This window comes from Scyliorhinus canicula, chromosome 15 (genome assembly GCF_902713615.1).
Source record: "Scyliorhinus canicula chromosome 15, sScyCan1.1, whole genome shotgun sequence".
Classification (NCBI taxonomy): Eukaryota; Metazoa; Chordata; class Chondrichthyes; order Carcharhiniformes; family Scyliorhinidae; genus Scyliorhinus; species Scyliorhinus canicula.
The window spans coordinates 42,612,530-42,631,039 of record NC_052160.1 but is presented as its reverse complement, the minus strand read 5'-3'; the positions used below and the strand labels follow the sequence as shown (position 1 = coordinate 42,631,039).

The following is an 18,510-nucleotide window of genomic DNA, read 5'->3' as shown; positions in this document are numbered from 1 at the left end:
GCCTGGGTGAGCTGGAAGGGAAGTTCGAGCTCCCCTCGGGGAACACCTTTAGGTACATGCAGGTAAGGGCGTTTGTCAGGCGGCAGGTGGCGGAGTTCCCTCTGTTGCCGCCGCGTGGGGTCCAGGACAGGGTGCTCTCGGGGGTGTGGGTTGGAGACGGGAGGATCTCGGCAACGTACCAAGTGATGCAGGAGGTAGACGAGGCCTCGGTGGAGGAGCTGAAGGGTAAATGGGAGGAGCTGGGTGAGGAGATTGAGGAGGGGACGTGGGCGGACGCCCTAGGAAGGGTGAACTCCTCCTCTTCCTGGTGAACCCACAAGGGGGAGAGGCAGAGCTGGAGGGACTGCCATTTAAACAGGTCTGAAAGAAATTCTGCTACCTGGGGATCCAAATCGCCCACGACTGAACACAGATCCAAAAGTGGAACCTAGCCAGCCTGGTTAAGGAACTGAAAAAGGACCTACAGAGGTGGGGGACACACCCACTCTCCTTGACAGGGGGAGTGCAGACGATCAAGATGAACGTACCGTCCAAGTTACTCCTCCTATTCTTCCATACCGATCTATATCCCCAAGACCTTTTTCAACTCAGTAGAAAAAAATGATCATCCCATTTGTGTGGGGGGAAGGGGAAGAACCCAAGGATCACAAAAAAACATCCTGCAAAGAACAAAAGGCCTGGTGGCCTGGTCCTTCCAAACCTGCAATATTACCTCTGTGGAGCAACAGAGTAAAGAGTAAAGGGATGGATAAAAGAACCAGAAGCCAAATGGATAAGAATGGAGGACAGTTCCGGATCAGGGACATCACTCTGGGCCCTGGCCACTGCAGTGTTCCCATCCCCATAGCTAAGCACTCAATGAGCTCAGTGGTGATAACCATACTCCAGTCGTGGAACTAGCTGAGACAGCACTTCAGTCTTACTGAAATGTCCACCAAGGCTCCCATCTGCAACAACCACAGGTTCGCACCAGCCAAAATGGACGCCAACTGACAGTTAGGGACTTCTACAGACAACACACTGACAACATTAGAGGAACTGACAGAGAAGTTCCAACTCACCGGGGGAAACAAGTGAACATACATGCAAATTAAAAACTTCCTTCGTAGGACGCCACAACAATTCCTATTAGAGGACCTACTGGACGCAGGCAACTTGGGAAAACTGCGGGGACCTGTATCGGTGACTACTGGTAAAAGCACAACCTCCACTGGATGAAACAAGAGAAAAATAGGAAGAAGACCTAGGGTTTGAAATTGGGTGGGGACACTGGAGCAAAGCACTGCAAAGAGTCAACTTAATTTCCACTTGCGCAAGGCTAAGCCTAATGCAACTGAAAGCGATACACAGAGCCCACTTAACCAGAACCCGAATTAGCAGGTTCCTCCCGGAGGTGGAGGACAAATGTGAACAGTGCCATGGAGGCGTGGCCCACATGTTCTGGTCATGCCCCAGACTTGTCGGGATCTGGACAGCCTTCTTCGAAGAAATATCCACGGTGTGGGGATGAGGGTGGAGCCATGCCCGAATGTGGCATTCTTCGGGGTATCAGAACAGCCAGAACTCTAAGGGGAGGAGGGCTGACGCTCTCGCATTTGCCTCCTAAATCGCCCGCTGAAGAATCCTGCTCGGCTTGCGACCGGCAGAACCACCCAAAGCTGCAGACTGGAATTTCTCCGACCAGAGAAAATCAAATTAATCATCAAGGGGTCAGAAGAGTACTTCCACAAGACGTGGAGACCATTCACCAACCTGTTCCAAGACCTGTTTGTAGCCAGCAGTAAATAAGCCAGGGGAAGGGAAGATTCACAGAAGAACCACAGATTTAAAAAAAGATAAAAAATAAGATAAAAATCGCACATTGTCACAAGTAGGCTTCAAATGAAGTTACTGTGAAAAGCCCCTAGTCACCATATTCCAGTGCCTGTTCGGGAAGGCTGGTACGGGAATTGAACCGTGCTGCCGGCCTGCCTTGGTCTGCTTTCAAAGCCAGCGATTTAGCCGTGTGCTAAACCAGCCCCCAGACACAAACAGAAAGGAGGGGGAGAAACAAATAGATGCCATACCCACACTGCTGGGGGGGTGGGGACAAGTCCCTCCGTAGCAAACGCTCATGAACAGGAACAATCGAACGTGAGCAACTTAACACAATGCAACACACATAGCACTACGCCACCCCAAAAGGTTCAGGTTAGATAAACCAACGAACAAAGACACACCAGATAGAAAATAGGGGAGTGGGATTTGGAATTAAGAGGTCAAGTCAAAGCTGGGCACTTATTAAAAAATGTGCATTGCAACTGATGTGTATAGTTTCTGTGTATGGTCACTTTAACCTTCGTTTTGTATAAAAAGAAAAACATTTTCAACAAAAAAGGTGAGCACAATTAAGCTGTTGGGAATAAACTAGAGGGCACTGTGGCTGACATAACACAATATCCTGTTGGAGGTCAATCCACCATAATAAAGGCAATTTCAGTTGGGTGGCAAGGTAGCACAGTGGTTAGCACTGTTGCTTCACAGCACCAGGGACCCGGTGGCGTCTGCACGTTCGACCTGTGTCTGCGTGGGTTTCGCCCGCGTGCTCCGGTTTCCTCCCACAGTCCAAAAATGGACAGGTTGGGTGGATTGGTCATGCTAAATTGCCCCGTAGTGTCCAAAGGTTCGGTGGGGTTGCTGGGTTATGGGGGTAGGGTGGAGGTGTAGGCTTTATTAGGGTGCTCTTTCAGGGCCGGTGTAGACTCGATGGGCCGAATGCCTTCTTCTGCACTGTAAATTCTATGATCAAGGCGACTACTTGATTTTTACTTGTGAGACCACAGATGGGAATATGCTAACATATGTAAAGTTAAAGTGCATGGGATTACGGGTAGTGTCTTGAGATGGATAGAAAGCTGGTTAGCAGACAGGAAGCAAAAAGCTGGAATAAACGGGTCTTTTTCTGAATGGCAGGCAGTGACTAATGGGATATTGCAGGGATCTGTGCTCTGATACCGACTGTTCACATTATACATTAATGATTTGGACGAGGGAACTCATCGCCAAATTTCCAGATGATACAAAGTTGGGTGGGAAGGTGAGCTGTGAGGAGAATGCAGAGATGCTTCAGTGGGATTTGGACACGCCGAGTGAGTGGGCACATGCATGGCAGATGCAGTATAATGTGGATAAATGTGAGGTTATCCGCTGTGATAGCAAAAATAGGAAGGCAGATTATTATTTGAATAGGTTTAAATTGAGAGAGGTAGATACTCAGCGAGACCTTGGTGTTCTTGTGCATCAGTCACAGAAATTATGCACGCAGGTACTGCAGTAAATGGTATGTTGCCCTACATAGCAATTGGATTTGAGTATAGGAATAGAGATGTTTTACTGCAATTGGCAGGCATTGGTGAGACCACACCTGGAGTATTGTGAGCAGTTTTGGTGCCCTTATCTGAGGAAGGATGTTCTTGCTATGGAGGGTGTGCAGTGAAGATTTACCAGGCTTATTCCTGGGATGGCGAGACTGTCAGATGAGGAGAAACTAAGTCGGTTAGGATTATATCCATTGGAGTTTAGAAGAGTGAAAGGGGATCTCATATAAACTTACAAAACTCTCACAGGATTAGTCAGGGTAGATTCAGATAGAATGTTGCTGGTGGTGGAGGAGTCCAGAACTAGAAGTCACAGTTTGAGGATAAGGGGTAAACCCTTTACGACTGAAGTGAGGAGAAATTTCTTCACCCAGAGGGTAGTGAATCTGTGGAATTCACAACTACAGGAAGTAGTTGAGGCCAAAACTTTGCATAATTTAAAGAAGAAATTAGATTATAGCTCCTGGGGCTAAAGGAATATGGGGTCGGGGGAGGCAGGGAGGGGTTGGCGGGATCAGGGTATTGAACTTAAATGATCAGCCATAATCATAATGAATGGTGGAGCAGGCTCGAAGATCCAAATAGCCTTCTCCTGCTTTTATTTTCTATGTTTCTGTATAACCAGGATTCTGTATCAATCATGGTTGGGCCGTGAAAAGGGAGATTTTGCGGAATTGCTGTTCCTCCAACTAGTGAAAGTACTGTTCCATAGGACATACTATTTTGACTAAACCAATTAAATTAAAATAAACAAACAGTAGAAAATGAGAAGAGTAGTCACTTAAAGAGATAGTTCCACGAGGTGTTAAGGACTCAAATCCACAGTTAGCCAGTAACTGATCTGCAACTCTTCTTGTGAGAAGATATATATTTTTAAAAAGGTCTCTGAAGGCTGAAAATTAACTAGTGATGTAAGTTTAGGAATAATTAATCCAATTAAGAACCCTGGAAGTTTGCATTACTCCAGGACAATATTGATGGTTGGTCAATTTGCCTACCTCTGCAATGAAAGCTATAAGAATGGACCAAACACCTGAGGCTAGGATTTTTCTGATCTATCTTAAGACCACCCAACTTTGACAGATATAGCAAAGCAGTAATTTTAATCCCAGTCAAATATAATCATGAACCTTTGGCTTTGTCAATCTGTATCTTAAGAACAAACTAATTTATATAGCACCTTTTATGTCTTCAGACTGCACCAACATAATTGACAACCAATAGGTATAAACACAACAGCCTATTCCATCAAAATTAAATATCAGGTTATCTATTATAGGCTATTAGTGGAGGGATAAATGTTAGCTGGCACACAAAAATATTCCCATTCTTCAAAAGCGCCGAAGTATCTTTTACATTCACTCGAGAACATAATGAACACAATTTGTTTCCTTCGCGCTCCTAAGCAGTATTCTGATTGAGAATGTGACTCGAGTAATATATAAATGGATTTAGCCAGAACAGTGTTCCTGTTTCTCTTCCCTTCCATTTGAACTGGCAGATGTTAACAAACTGTGAAGAAAAGCCCAACTACAGTGCGTCCAACAAAATAGATTTGAGGATTTGAGGGTGGCACAGTGGCTGGCATTGCTGCCTCAGGGCGCAGAGGATCCGGGTTCGGTCCCGGCCCCAGGTCACTGTCTGTGTGGAGTTTGCACATTCTCCACGTGTTTGTGTAGGTCTCACTCCCACAACCCAAAGATGTGCAGGTTAGGTGGATTGGCCACACTAAATTGCCCCTTAACTGGCAAAAAAGAATTGGTATTCTAAATTTTATTTTAAAAAGGATTCGGATAAAAGCAAAACACTGCAGATTCTGGAAATCTGACATAAAAACAATAAGTGCTAAAAATCTCCGCAGGTCTGGAGGAGAGAGAAACAAATAGACACGGAGTCCAATATGACAGAGTTCCAAAGAAGAATCATATTAGACTTGAAACGCTAAATTGATTCAAATTTGGTTTCCTGCTGGTGGTACAGCTGCCTCAAAAAAAACCAGAACTACATGTGTCCTATCTAATTTCATACAAGATTGCTCCTTGCTACAAACACTAAAACAAATTATATTTGTTGAACCCTTTGCTTAAAAAATTCTACTCCAAGACCATTTTCTGGAGGAAAATGTGAGCAGAATCCTGCTCTCAACTGGGGAAAGGCACAGTCCCTCAAATTTTCCCCTCTTCGTTCCAGAGAAATGTGCAAGAGGCAGGTTTCTTTCACACTAAAAAGATTTTTAGCAAGTTACTTTTCAGAGATAGCAACAGTAGGAAATTACAGTCACTGTTGTTATGCACCAGGGTTTAGGGCCCAAAGTGTATCATGGAGTTCACCTGACCCACAACTTTTAATAGATTGTGGTATGGGGAGCACACGGCCCCTCTATAGGTGTGGTACAGCAGAAATGGAAAAGTATTTTTTAAAACCAAAACAATGTTTATTCTATGAACTCAAGTTAACCTTTTTTGAAACATAGTGAACATCTTAGCAATCATTAATTCAAATAGAACCCCAAAAGACTACAACACTAAGTAAACCTTTAAGCTTTTCTTTTAAACATCCATACGACTTAAAAACAAAACCTTTATCAGAAGGACATAAGGTTAAAGTCACTACTGAAAACATTTATAATTCTGAATTCATCAAATGATCAAGAAATAGTATTTTGATGACAGAGAGACAGCAGTACACCTGCCTGGTCTGGCTTCAGCTCCAACACGGAAAACAAAACTAAAACGACCCTGCAGCCTGCTCAAAAATGAAAGTAAAAAGCTGACAGACAGCCCAGCTCCAGCCACTGTGCCATCACTGCAGTAGTAAACACCCATTTCTTAAAGGTACTCTCACTTCAGAAATTTATATACATACCCATTTATAAACACCCATTTCTTAAATGTACTCTCACATGACACTGTTCTTGCAATCATGTTTAGTTAATCCAACTGCATCTCCAATTATTCTGTAATCAGACTCAAAACATTAGTGTTTCTCTCTAAAATGATGCTGCCAGATCTGCCAGAAAAAAAAATTTGTGTGCTCACCAGCAAGTACAAAATCTTCAAATCAAGTTTTCTGTATTGTCATGCTCATGTCAAGAGTGAGAGCGGAAGACAATTCTTACTTCAAAACAAATGGCATATAGACAATTTATCGTGAGCCAAAATGTAGCCCAGAGTTGTGACTTTTGTCATTTTGGCACAGGCAAAGAACTAAATCATGCCTCTGTAAAGCCATTAAAATACAAATGTCCATGAGTGGTGTGCCCCTCCCTTGAAGAGGAATTTTGGATACAAAACCTCTTGTGATTTTAGATTTTCTTCCGTTATGTGGGTATTGATGCACCAGTGGCAAGGTAAAGATGGAAAATTTCCTTTCCTGAAGGGCATTACTGAACCAGACAGGTTTTACAACAACTGATGCTAGTTCAACTAGCTTTATATTCCAGAGTAATTAATTGAATTTAAAATCCAACCAGTACCACGGTGGGATTTGAACCAGTCTCGCCAGAGTATTAGCCTGGACCGCTGGATTACTGGTCCAGCAAGATTACCATTACACCACCATTTGCCCCAATCCTCTTTATCAAAACTCAAATTCAGTGGATCCCCCCAAACACTATATCTGCTAGTTTGAAAATTAACAAGAGATTGGGGAGAAGCCAGTTAACTACAAGAGGAGGAAAACAGTCGCCATTCATCTTCCTGTGTAGTAATGGCCTCTCACATATCATCTGTGTGGATAATATAAATATTGATTATGTGGTCACGTGATCAAAATGTACTAGATATAACTCATCTTATTATTCCAAGGACCTGGTCACAAGAGGACCAGACGGGCTTCGTCAAAGGTAGACAGCTTACCTCGAACATCAGGCGCCTGCTGAACGTGATAATGGCCCCCTCCGGGGAGAGAACACAAGAGGTGATCGTCTCCCTGGACGCAGAAAAGGCCTTCAACAGAGTCGAATGGAAATACCTCATAGAGGTACTGGAGCGGTTCGGGCTTGGAACAGGGTTCGCCGCTTGGGTAAAGCTCCTATACAACGCTCCCATGGCGAGTGTATGGACCAACAATACCAACTCCCAATACTTCCAGCTGCACAGGGGCACCAGACAAGCGAGATCTTCCCAGTACACCCGCAGGGGGGGGGGGGGGGGGGGGGGGGGGGGGGGCAGCACTAAAGGGGCTGCCGTTCAAACAAGCCCCACACAAATTCCGCTACCTGGGGATCCAAATAGCCCATGACTGGAAAGGGATCCACAAATGGAACCTCTCCAGCCTGACGGAGGAAGTAAAAAAGGACCTGCAAAAATGGAATACACTCCCACTCTCCCTCGCGGGGAGAGTCCAGACGATCAAAATGAACGTACTGCCCAGGTTCCTCTTCCTGTTTAGATCCATTCCGATCTACATCCCCAAGGCCTTTTTCAAAGTGCTGGACAAACTTATCATGGCGTTCGTATGGGGGGGCAAAAATGCTAGGATCCCAAAGAAGGTCCTACAAAAAACAAAATCCAGGGGGGGGCTAGCCCTCCCGAATCTACAATTCAAACACTGGGCGGCAACAGCCGAGCGAGTAAGGGATGGATCCAGGAGCCAGAAGCCGAGTGGGTGCGTGTGGAGGAGGCCTCCTGCATGGGGACCTCCCTCCGGGCCCTCGCCACGGCAGCACTCCCATCCCCACCAAAAAAACACTCCAGCAGCCCAGTGGTGACAGCCACCCTCCAATCCTGGAACCAACTGCAGCAGCAATTTGGCCTGACCAAAATGTTGGACAAGGCTCCCATCTGCAACAACCATAGGTTCACACCAGCACTGACTGACGCCACCTTCAAAAGGTGGAGGCAGGACGGGGGGACACTGACAGTCAGGGACCTATACACGGATGACAGGATCACAACACTGGACGAACTGACAGAGAAATTTCAGCTAGCTGGGGGGAACGAGCTACGGTACTTGCAGCTCAAAAACTTCCTACGAAAGGAGACAAGGACGTACCCACAACCGCCATGACAGACACTACTGGAAGACCTACTGGACACAAGTATCCTAGAGAAAGGGAACTGTAGCGACATGTATGACCGACTGGTAGAAAGGGACGACACCATACTGGACGCAACAAGAAGGAAATGGGAGGACGACCTGGGGATGGAGATAGGGTGGGGACTCTGGAGCAAAGCACTGCATAGGGTCAACTCCACCTCCACGTGCGCAAGGCTCAGCCTGACGCAACTAAAAGTGGTACAGAGCCCACTTAACGAGAAACCGTATCAGTAGGTTGTTCCCGGAGGTGGAGGACAGATGTGAACGGTGCCAAAGAGGCCCGGCCAACCACGCCCACATGTTCTGGTCTTGCCCCAGACTTGTGGAGTACTGGACAGCCTTCTTCGAGGCTATGTCCAAAGTGGTGGGGGTGAGGGTGGAGCCATGCCCGATAGTGGCGGTCTTCGGGGTTTCAGACCAGCCAGATCTATTCCTGGGGAGGAGGGCGGACGCCCTTGCCTTTGCCTCCCTGATCGCCCGCCGTAGAATCCTGTTTGGCTGGCGGTCAGCAGCACCGCCCAGAGCTGCAGATTGGCTGTCCGACCTCTCGGAATCTCTCCAAATGGAGAAAATCAAATTCGCCATCCGAGGGTCAGACGACGGCTTCCACAGAACGTGGGAGCCATTCATGCAATTGTTCCGGGACCTGTTTGTGGCCAACGTACAATAGGAAGAATAGTCGGGTGGCCAACAATCAGGGGAAAATGGACAGGAATCGGGGGAAGGTAGCCGGGGGTTTGATGGCTAGCTAAGGCCCAAAACCAAACTGTAAATAAATGCCTATAAACATGTGCCTTGGCCATATTGGGGAATGTAAAATATTAGTATGCCAGCTAAAGGGGGCGGCCACAGTTGTTATTATGAAGATGCTTACCTGTAAATATACATGTTAACTTTTGCGTGTTTTTTTTCTCTCTAATAATTTGTAATTTGTTGGATATAAAATATGAAAACTCAATAAAAAACATTTTATAAAAAAATTATTCCAAGGACGAGCCAGAGGCAACTTAGTCTGCAGACCAACAGACCATCTTTCAGAAAGAGGAAAAAACCCGCTTAACAACCCAGTCAACAGAGACAGTGAGAGAGGGGCTAGTTTGTTCCCACCTAAAAAAGTATACAATTTTTTTTTAAACTGAAGGTTGGATGAAAGTTTGTCTGAAAACGCAAGAGATTTCCAACCTCCATTCACTTTCAAAGAGCCACATCCAGGCCTACAATGTGTTCATCTTAAAGGACCATTTCCACACAGTTGGCGGCCATGTTGAGTGGCCCCTGGAAAAAGGGAAACCCTGGAGCGTCAGGGCCCAGCCTCATGGTGAGAACAGCGACCATGGTCATTTTGGATGGCCCCAAACAAAGGTCGACCCCGGAGTGCAGGGAACATCCACCAAGACTCATTGACAGACTGATCAAACCCCAGAACGGGGAAAATGACAGGCATGGCTAGGGAACAGGAAACGTTTATGGAACAGATGGGGCAATGAACGTGTGGCGGTTCCTGCACCCGGGCGAGAAGGAATTGTCATATTTCCTCACCAATACACAAGGTCTACTCCCGCATCAACTTCTTTGCAGTGAGTAAATCGGTGTTTTCAAAATGAGTGAGAGCGGAATACTCCGCGATTGTCATTTACAACCACACTCCACATTACTTGGATGTGATTGGAGTCGGGCTGTGCCTAACACCCTACATGGAGGTTGGACACGGGCCTCTTGGCCGACAATATCTTCATCCAGAAAACATCACAAGCCATAGGCAAGTACGTCACTGACAACGGGAACATGGATGTCTCACCTTGCATGTTCTGGAAGGCACGGAAGGCGATGATCAGGGGAGAGATTCGCCGGTTGCGTTGGGCTCTCGCTTAAGAGCAACATGGCTGGTGAATGCCGGGAGAAGCTTTCAGCAAGCCTCCCGAAAGGTCTCCCAGGATTCTCCAAAGTCCCGTGAAACGTCGAAGTCGGAACCCCACATAAAATGTGCAGGACCGAATGACACTCGCAGAATAAGTCGTAAACCTACTTATGACCTACCTGTGTGGGATCCAGCAGGCTCCCTCGATTCTCCAGCATCCCCATGGGAGCTGCAGCCTGGCACCAATCAGTGCTGGTCCACACAAATGTGAACCCAGCGGAACAGCACCCGGGGGTTTCCTGGGCCACCGCAGACACCAGAGTGGTTAGGGTAATTGCAGGGTGGCTCCCTGGCCCTCCCCTGGAATGATGTCACCTTGGTAATGCCCAGCTGGTACCTTGCACTGTCACCCTGGCGGTGCCAAGGTGCCCAGGTCGCACTGTCAAGCCAGCAGGAGCACTGCCTGGGTGCCAGTGCAAGGGTGCCTGTGCCAGGCTGGCACTGCCAAGGGGCGAGGGGGGGCATGCCCATAAATTGAGGGTGCAGGGGGCAGTTTGACGGGTGCAGGGCAGATAAGTAGGGGCTTGAAGAGGTGGGGGACCCCCAAAGAGATGTGGAACAGTGTCCATGTGTGTGGCGGTGACATTGCCCATGGGTGGGGGGTGTTGGGGGGGATCCACAAGCTCACTTAGAGATTAGGGCACCCTTTCAAAATGAGGGCGTGATTTCAGAGTTCAGCTCCCAGTGCTAAAAAAAAATTCGAAGTGTGGGTTAAACCAGTGAGAAACTCCCCATGGCCCAAAAAAAATGACTATCATTGAATATTGATGGGGAGCTCGTGGGCGGGGAACTCGTCAGCAGGAAACTCCCTGAGAGGGAGAGAGCGATCCCAGAATCCGAGAAGAAGCCTGGCCCTCCAGAACCTGCAATACTATCACTGAGCAGCCACAGCAGAGAGTGAGGGGATGAGTAAGGGAACCGGACATGGAATGGGTGAGGATGGAAGAGTCCTCCAGCACAGGAACGACCCTCCGAGCCGTCGCCACGACAGTGCTGCCATCCCCGCCGGCAAAACACACATCCAGTCCAATACAAGCAGCAACAGCAAGAACCTGGAACCAGATGAGACAACACTTTGGTTAATCGAGGTGTCCACCCCGGCCCTCAACTGCGGCAACCATATGTTCCCACCAGCCATGCAAGATGCCGCCTTAGAGGTGGAGGCAGGACGGGGGGAATTTAGCTATCAGGGACTTTTACACGGGACAGACTTGTGACCTTCGAAGAGCTGACAGAGAGAATGGAACTACTGAATGGACAGGAACGCTGACATTTACAAATCAAAACGTTTCTCCACAAGGAGACGATGAGGTAGCCAAGAGGCCCGAATGTACTGGATACGGACAGTATGAAAAAAGGGAACTGCGGGGACATATACAGACGGAACATGCAGAAATGGGAGAAGGTTAGGACTCTGAAGCAAAGCACTGAGCAGGGCCAACTCCACCTCCTCCTGCATAAGGCTAAGCCTTGTGCAGTTCAAAGTGGTGCACAGAGCACACCTGACAAGAATCCGAATGAGCAGGTTCTTCCCGGAGGTGGAGGACGCGTGAACGGTGCCAGGGAGGCCCCAAACACGGCCACATGTTCTGGGCATGCCCCAGACTTGTTCTGGACAGCCTTCTTCGAGGCGAGGTTCAATGTGGTACGAGTGAGGGCGGAGCCACGTCAGGGAATGTCAGTCTTTGGAGTATTGGACCAGCCAGAACTTCATATGGGGAAAGAGGACTGACACCCTTGCCTTTGCTTCCCTAATCGCCCGTCAGAGAAGCCTCCTCGGCTGGCAATCAGCAGCACCACCCACAGCTGCAGGCTGCCTAGCAGACCGATCTGAATTTGTCAACCTGGAGAAGATCAAATACGCCATCCGAGGGTCGGACAATGGCTTTCACAAAGCGTGGGGGCCATTCATTAGCCTGTTCCAGGACCTATTTGAAAGGGGTAGAGGGGGGGGGGGGAAGAGAAGAGGGCAGGGGGACACATAGGAACCACCAGGGGCACATAAAGCAGACAGGAATGAGGTGGGGAGCCAACAGCAGAGAGACCCAAGGAAATGCCAGGAAGGAACCCAGGGAGAGACCGACACGGGGGCCAGAGGGCCCCCTCCACAAAACTATAAGAGCAAAACAAACCACCTACGGCAAAGGAAAGACCTAAGATATGGCCCAAAGACAGTAGAAAAGTGGTCCGGGGGGGGGGGTACAACATGTAAATTGTAAATAATAACCGTTTCAGTCAACTCCTGTACAATGTAAAAATGTCAACTTCAATAAAAATATTGATTAAAAGAAACTAAAGGACCAATTCAAACATATGATTGGTTTACTTGTTATTCCACTCTTAATCTATGTGGAAACATCATCTGTAAAACGTATTTTTTTCTTGGGTGTATGGGTTTTTGCGTGAGAAACCGAGTGTTTCATTGCATTGACAGTCCATGTACTGTGTGAATAAATGTTGAACTTGACTTTTGACTTCAACTTACCAGAAAGACTTATTCATGTTTTATCCTTTAAAGTCCAAACATTTGAAGGATTTAAAAATCTCCCTCTAAAATATACATCTTGTTTTGGACATCTGGGAGATGAGGGGAAAAGGGAAAAGTTGTCCCATTACCTCTCCTCGTCCATAACAGTATTGAAAAATACACACATCAGAGAATTGACAAGAGAAATACAAATGGTAGTTGAAGTGCACAATGTCTCTCGCAAACCACAGGAGTGAAAGTCAAGCATTTGAGCAAATTTAAGATATCATCAATGTCAGGCAACTATATAAGCCAATAGTTTTTAGTAAGTAAAATATCCTGCATCTTCTCAGGTGTCCTGACTCATGTAGGGGAGATGTGACTGACAAACAATTCACTGTAAACTAGTCTAACGTGTATTCAATTACACAAGTAATACAGCACTCCGTTTAATCCAAACAGAATGCTGAAAAACATATACATCATAACAAATTACCTGCATTTCAACTACATAAACAGAGGAAAGCAAGATAGTAGCCAGATAGCTACATATTGGGAAATTAATAGACATGAATTGTATTGTTTTCAAACACTCAAGCAGATAGATATATATAAACAAGGTGAAAAACAAACGTTCACAATTGTGGGCAGCACAGTGGCACAGTGGGCAGCACTGCCCACCTCACAGCTCCAGGGTTCAATTCCAGGCTCGGATGATGGTCTGTATGGAGTTTTGCGCTTTCTCCCTGTGTCTGCGTGGGTTCCTCCATGTGCTCTGGTTTCCTCCCTTAGTCCAAAGATGTGCAGGTTAGGTGGCTTGGCCATGCTAAATTGCTCCTTCGTGTCAAAAAGGTTAGGTGGGGTTAGGGGATGGGTGGAAGCATGGGCGGGAGCTCTTTCCAAGGGCCGGTGCAGACCTGATAGGTCGAATGGCCTGCGTCTGCCCTGTAAATTCTATGATCTATTCGATGAATATATGCACTAATTTGACATAGCACTAATCTTACCCCTTCAGTCAGAAGTTTGAGTTCAAGCAAAATTTAATTGATGCTCAATAGTGCATCAGACTGCTGTATCATCAGACAGGATGTCCTTCATATCAGGCATTAATCTAAGACTCTGTCTGTTGTCTGCTGGTTCATATTGATGCTGAAGATTCTCCAGTATATTTCAAAAAACATATAGTTCTCCATATCCACGTTCATACAAAAAAACTGGCCATTCATCTCATGAGGGACCATGTGGCGTGCAAAATGATTGCTATGCTCACCCGCTTAATAATGGCTTTAAAAAGTGGTCTGTTACATCAGGGCACTTAAGGAGGTTTGAGAAACATGAAGGCCCAATTTTAATGCAAGTCTTCTTTCCTTCAATTTGGTGTCAAATACCTATCACAAAATATCCTTGCACCATGAACTCTAATAAATGTGATGCTTGCCCATGACTCCGCAGACACAGCATGGGGAACAGATCAACTTACTCATTTACAAATAATATTACTCTTCCATTTAATCAAAGGTGATAGCACAGAGCACAGGAATATCAAGGTACTGTGTCGCAGAGTGGAAAAATGGAAGCCCGAGTTTATGATTACTCGCATACTAAGAACCTCATGTCAGCAGAAGGCCATGTTTTTCCAAGGTCATTTTTGTGCACTATCTTGTAGCTAGAGATCAGTATTGACTGAGGTCCAAGAGCAAGTCTGCCATTTCAAAGAGGTGGAAATGGGGTTCAGATTATCTACTGTGCTACATTTCTACAATGACTAGAATAAAGGCAAAAAGGAGAGAAAGTCAGAATTATCACTGGGAGATTGAACAGAAAGAGGAGCTTTAAAAAATTTGTTTTTTTAAGAGTATGAATTTGTTACCCTCAAGTAACAATTGAGATAGTGGCAAGTATATCATTTAAAAAGGAAACTGGGTAGTAATTAAAGGAGAAAATATAAACATTATACAAGAAAAAGACAGAAATTGAACAAGAACCAGTTGATGGCACAGGTGTGATAGGCCATACTGCCTTCTTGTATGTTCCAGTTTTTAGGTTTCAGGAACAGACTGCTTCCAACATTTGCAAGTAGCATTCTTCCCCTATAATGACTCAATTGGGACTAGCTAGGTAATGGAAATGAAAATATTTTCATAATTCAGTGATCAAAAATATGATTAATCAAAGAACAAGACACCAACCCACTGTTATGGAGTAGAGCATAGCATTATTTTGGGTGAATAAGGGAGCAGCAAGGTAGAGATAACAGAAAATGAAAAATGCATGAAATAAAGTAAGCAGCTACAAAAGGAGAAGCCATCAGAAATAGTATCTGGTAAACAGAAGCTACAACCTCATCTTGCAATGAACTGGATTATCTTCCTGAAAAGCATTTTTGCAGGTTACTATTCACGTAGTGAAGAAACACTTCCACATTATTTGCAAAAAAGACATATGTTCATTGAATTAATTATATAAATCATCATGCATGAAGTGCATAAACTCTCAAAAGATGGAACAAAAAGTAACAAAATGACATGCATAAATAAATGTGACAAACAGTATTTTTGAAAATCAAATTTATTCATAAAATTAAAAAAGGAAAATTAATTTGATTGTGCTGTCTAAATGTTCTTACATCGCAATCTGCACTATTCACAATAAAAGCTCAATGCCTAACAAGCATGCCAGTATTTTCATGTGTTTTTCCCACAACTATGTTCCAACAGCATGATTTCAGTATATAATTTTTTTTTACCTTCTGTAGTTAGAAAAGGAAATGCTGTGTGAACTCACATGGCTTCCCCAGCAGCTTGATGTAAAGAAGGCTTGTTCATTTCCATGTACCAAGATAAACATTGAAATCACTTGGGTCTAAGTTATTGGAATGCAAGCTTCAACAGAATGGAATAGACCAAATATATACCCACCAAAATGATAAAATATAATGCTTTTAAGTCACTTTGTACTACAGAACTCGACTATTGCTGAAAAGAGAGATGCGTTGCTGAAGCTTTTCGTCTTGCATTCATCAGGACAAATGCAAGAATGCCAAATTTCAATCTATCACCGTTGATGCCAGGGCAGAAAAGGGGTGCCGATTGGTTTGCAAGTCTATTATGATTCTCTAGTAACAGGGAAGCAATAGGCTTCTGAGTGACACAAAAAATTCATTATATTTTATAACTCATGTTGATTTCTGCATTTTGAAAATTACAACGCGTGTCCAAATGGGAATTTATCTTTATTTCAAAAGTTGGCTGTTTTCCCTTCATTAAGGATCAGAATTGAAGACTGGTAGTTGTATGCAATGAATCGCTGTCCTCTAATCAAAAAATAATAGAAGGGGTTTCTGATAGCTAACAATTCAGGGTCATTTTTAGTTTACAAACTAACATTCAACTAAGCAGACTTACGCTGTGTCCAAAAATTACTTATGAAAATATATTTGGCTTGCTTCATGATAGGTGCAACTAAAGTGTCAATTTTTACCAGGTATTTATGATGCAGACAATTAAGTTTTATTGATTGCTCTCGTGCTTTTGCCTTTGTTCATACATGTCTGTTGCCTTGTCTTTAAAGGACAAAAAGGTACAATGTTTGCCTATTTATCAATGTTCCACAATCCTGTCTTAAACATTCTTGAGCTCAGTGGACATTTGAAGCTTACATATTCCATTTGCAATATCTCATTAAAAAGGAAATAGGAGACAGAAAGCAAACTATTTCATACCAAAGTGCATGTCACCTGCAGAGACTGCAAGGAGCAGATTTTTTTGGAATATGGCAAATAAATTGGTTCCACTTCTCCATGGCATAATGCATTAACTAGTATCTGGCTGATTTGTAATTTTTATGTTTAATTTTTTTTGTATGCAGTCATCTGCCGGTGTTGCTTTCTCCACCTTTTCAGGTGACAACAGAACGTGATGGCCATCGCACATATTCTCCGGCAAACAATTCATCATGTGTCAGGTCTAACTGTTAAACCAGGGCTGTATTAATCTACATGTGGCAAATATTAAACATGGAGTCATAGAGTTTTACAGCTCAAAAAGAGACCCTTTGGACAATCACCTGTGCGCGAGACATCAAGCACTGATCTATTCTAATCCCATTTTCTAACACTTGGTCTCCTATCCTTATATCCTATGACATGTTTTGGCCCAGGAGACAGCAAACTTATTCAAGGAAACAGTACTTTAATCTAAACACAAGAAGCCAATCAGAATTGTTTTTTCTTTTAAATTTAGAGTACCCAATTTTTATTTCCAATTAAGGGGAAATTTAGCGTGGCCAATCGACCTACACTGCACATCTTTGGGTTGTGGGGGGTGAGACCCACGCAGATACGGGGAGAATGTGTAAACTCCACACAGACAGTGACCCGGGGCCGGGATCGAACCCGAGTCCTCGGTGCCGTGAGGCAGCAGTGTTAACCACTGCGCCACCTTGCCGCCAATCAGAATTGTTATTGCAGTTTCAAACCTCCACCAACCCGACACCCCCTCCGCCCCAGTTGTTCTGTTTGAGCCTGTACTTCTCAGTTTATCAACAAAAATGACTCCTTGAAAAACAAGAAACCTTTTGAATCAAGACAGAAATATTGTGGTTAAAAATCAAGTATTTACCAGCCGTATGAGGCATAAGATTCTGTACAGTAATTCCTGAAGTCTAATAGCCTCGACTGGTGCAGTAGAACCATCATGATAGTTGGTTACATTCAGCCCTTCTTTGCAGTGAAATGCCTGCTTACACTTCTGCTGCCAGGCCTGCTGGTATGCTTGGTCACAAGACTCCCCAGGCCTTCTTTCAGCCATGTTTCAGATCACAACCTGCAATAGATGGTTACAAATTAATTAAAGAAACGTTTGGTCAATTGCTTTATAGTAGTTCAAACCTGAACATCCAGACTTAGGAACAGCTTCTTCCCCACAGCTACTAGACTCCTCGACGACTCTCCCTCGGACTGATCTGTTCCCTGTAAGACATTATTCACGACGCCCTATGCTGCTCTGGCTCATGTCGTATTTGCTTTGTTTGGCCCTTATTCCGTACTGGAACCAATTACTTATTTGTTGATCGACTGTATTTTTTCGCATCCACTATAACTACCCACTATTCTTTTTGTCTACTATGTATGTTTCTTTGGCTGCAAAAAAATACTTTTCGCTGTACTTCGATACATGTGACAATGAATCAAATCAATCAATCAATCGAAGCAAGTCCTTTCTTAACCTCACACTGAATCCAGGGGCATTTATTAAATACTCCAAATACGACAAACGGCTGCTTGATCCTAGGTCTCAAAAGTAATTTTCTCCAACTATGGTAATCAGCTGCATTAATCTTCCTTGCTGCAGAGGGCACCTGAACATCACTGAATTTATGTTTTCATTCATTTATGGGAACCACCAGAAAACATATGAAACCCCCAAAACATGAAAGCTACTTAATTTTTAACAATTTATTAATTCAGGAAATCAGCCATTTACTATGTTATCCACATGAAAACAGAAATAATTAGCCATCCTTTTAGCAAACCCAGTGCCTCTATCATTTAATGACCTATGTACAAAATATTCCATATATGGACTAATCATTGTCTCATACAAGTTGAGCAGAACCTCTTTACACATCTTCGAAGAATTTAATGAGGCTAGTGAAGCAAGACTTTCCCCTTTGAAATCCATATTCATGATGTATAATGCATTTTGTTTGCCTAATGCTAATGTTAAGAT

The 18,510-nt window shown here is 44.6% G+C and overlaps 1 protein-coding gene across 11 annotated transcripts in view; it reads right to left on the bottom strand.

Annotated features, from left to right (window-relative positions):
* The window catches only part of LOC119978927 (probable helicase with zinc finger domain), a 607,351-nt gene that overhangs the window by 561,192 nt on the left and 27,649 nt on the right, over window positions 1–18,510 (bottom strand). For 10 of the 11 annotated variants that reach the window (XM_038820871.1, XM_038820872.1, XM_038820862.1 and 7 more), the window contains exon 2: window positions 17,401–17,604. The exons of the other annotated variant lie outside the window; for it this stretch is intronic. In XM_038820871.1, coding sequence (XP_038676799.1) covers window positions 17,401–17,589 — 189 coding nt within the window. In that variant the 5' untranslated portion in view covers window positions 17,590–17,604. The remainder of the gene's footprint in view (window positions 1–17,400; window positions 17,605–18,510) is intronic. 11 annotated transcript variants of the gene reach the window in all.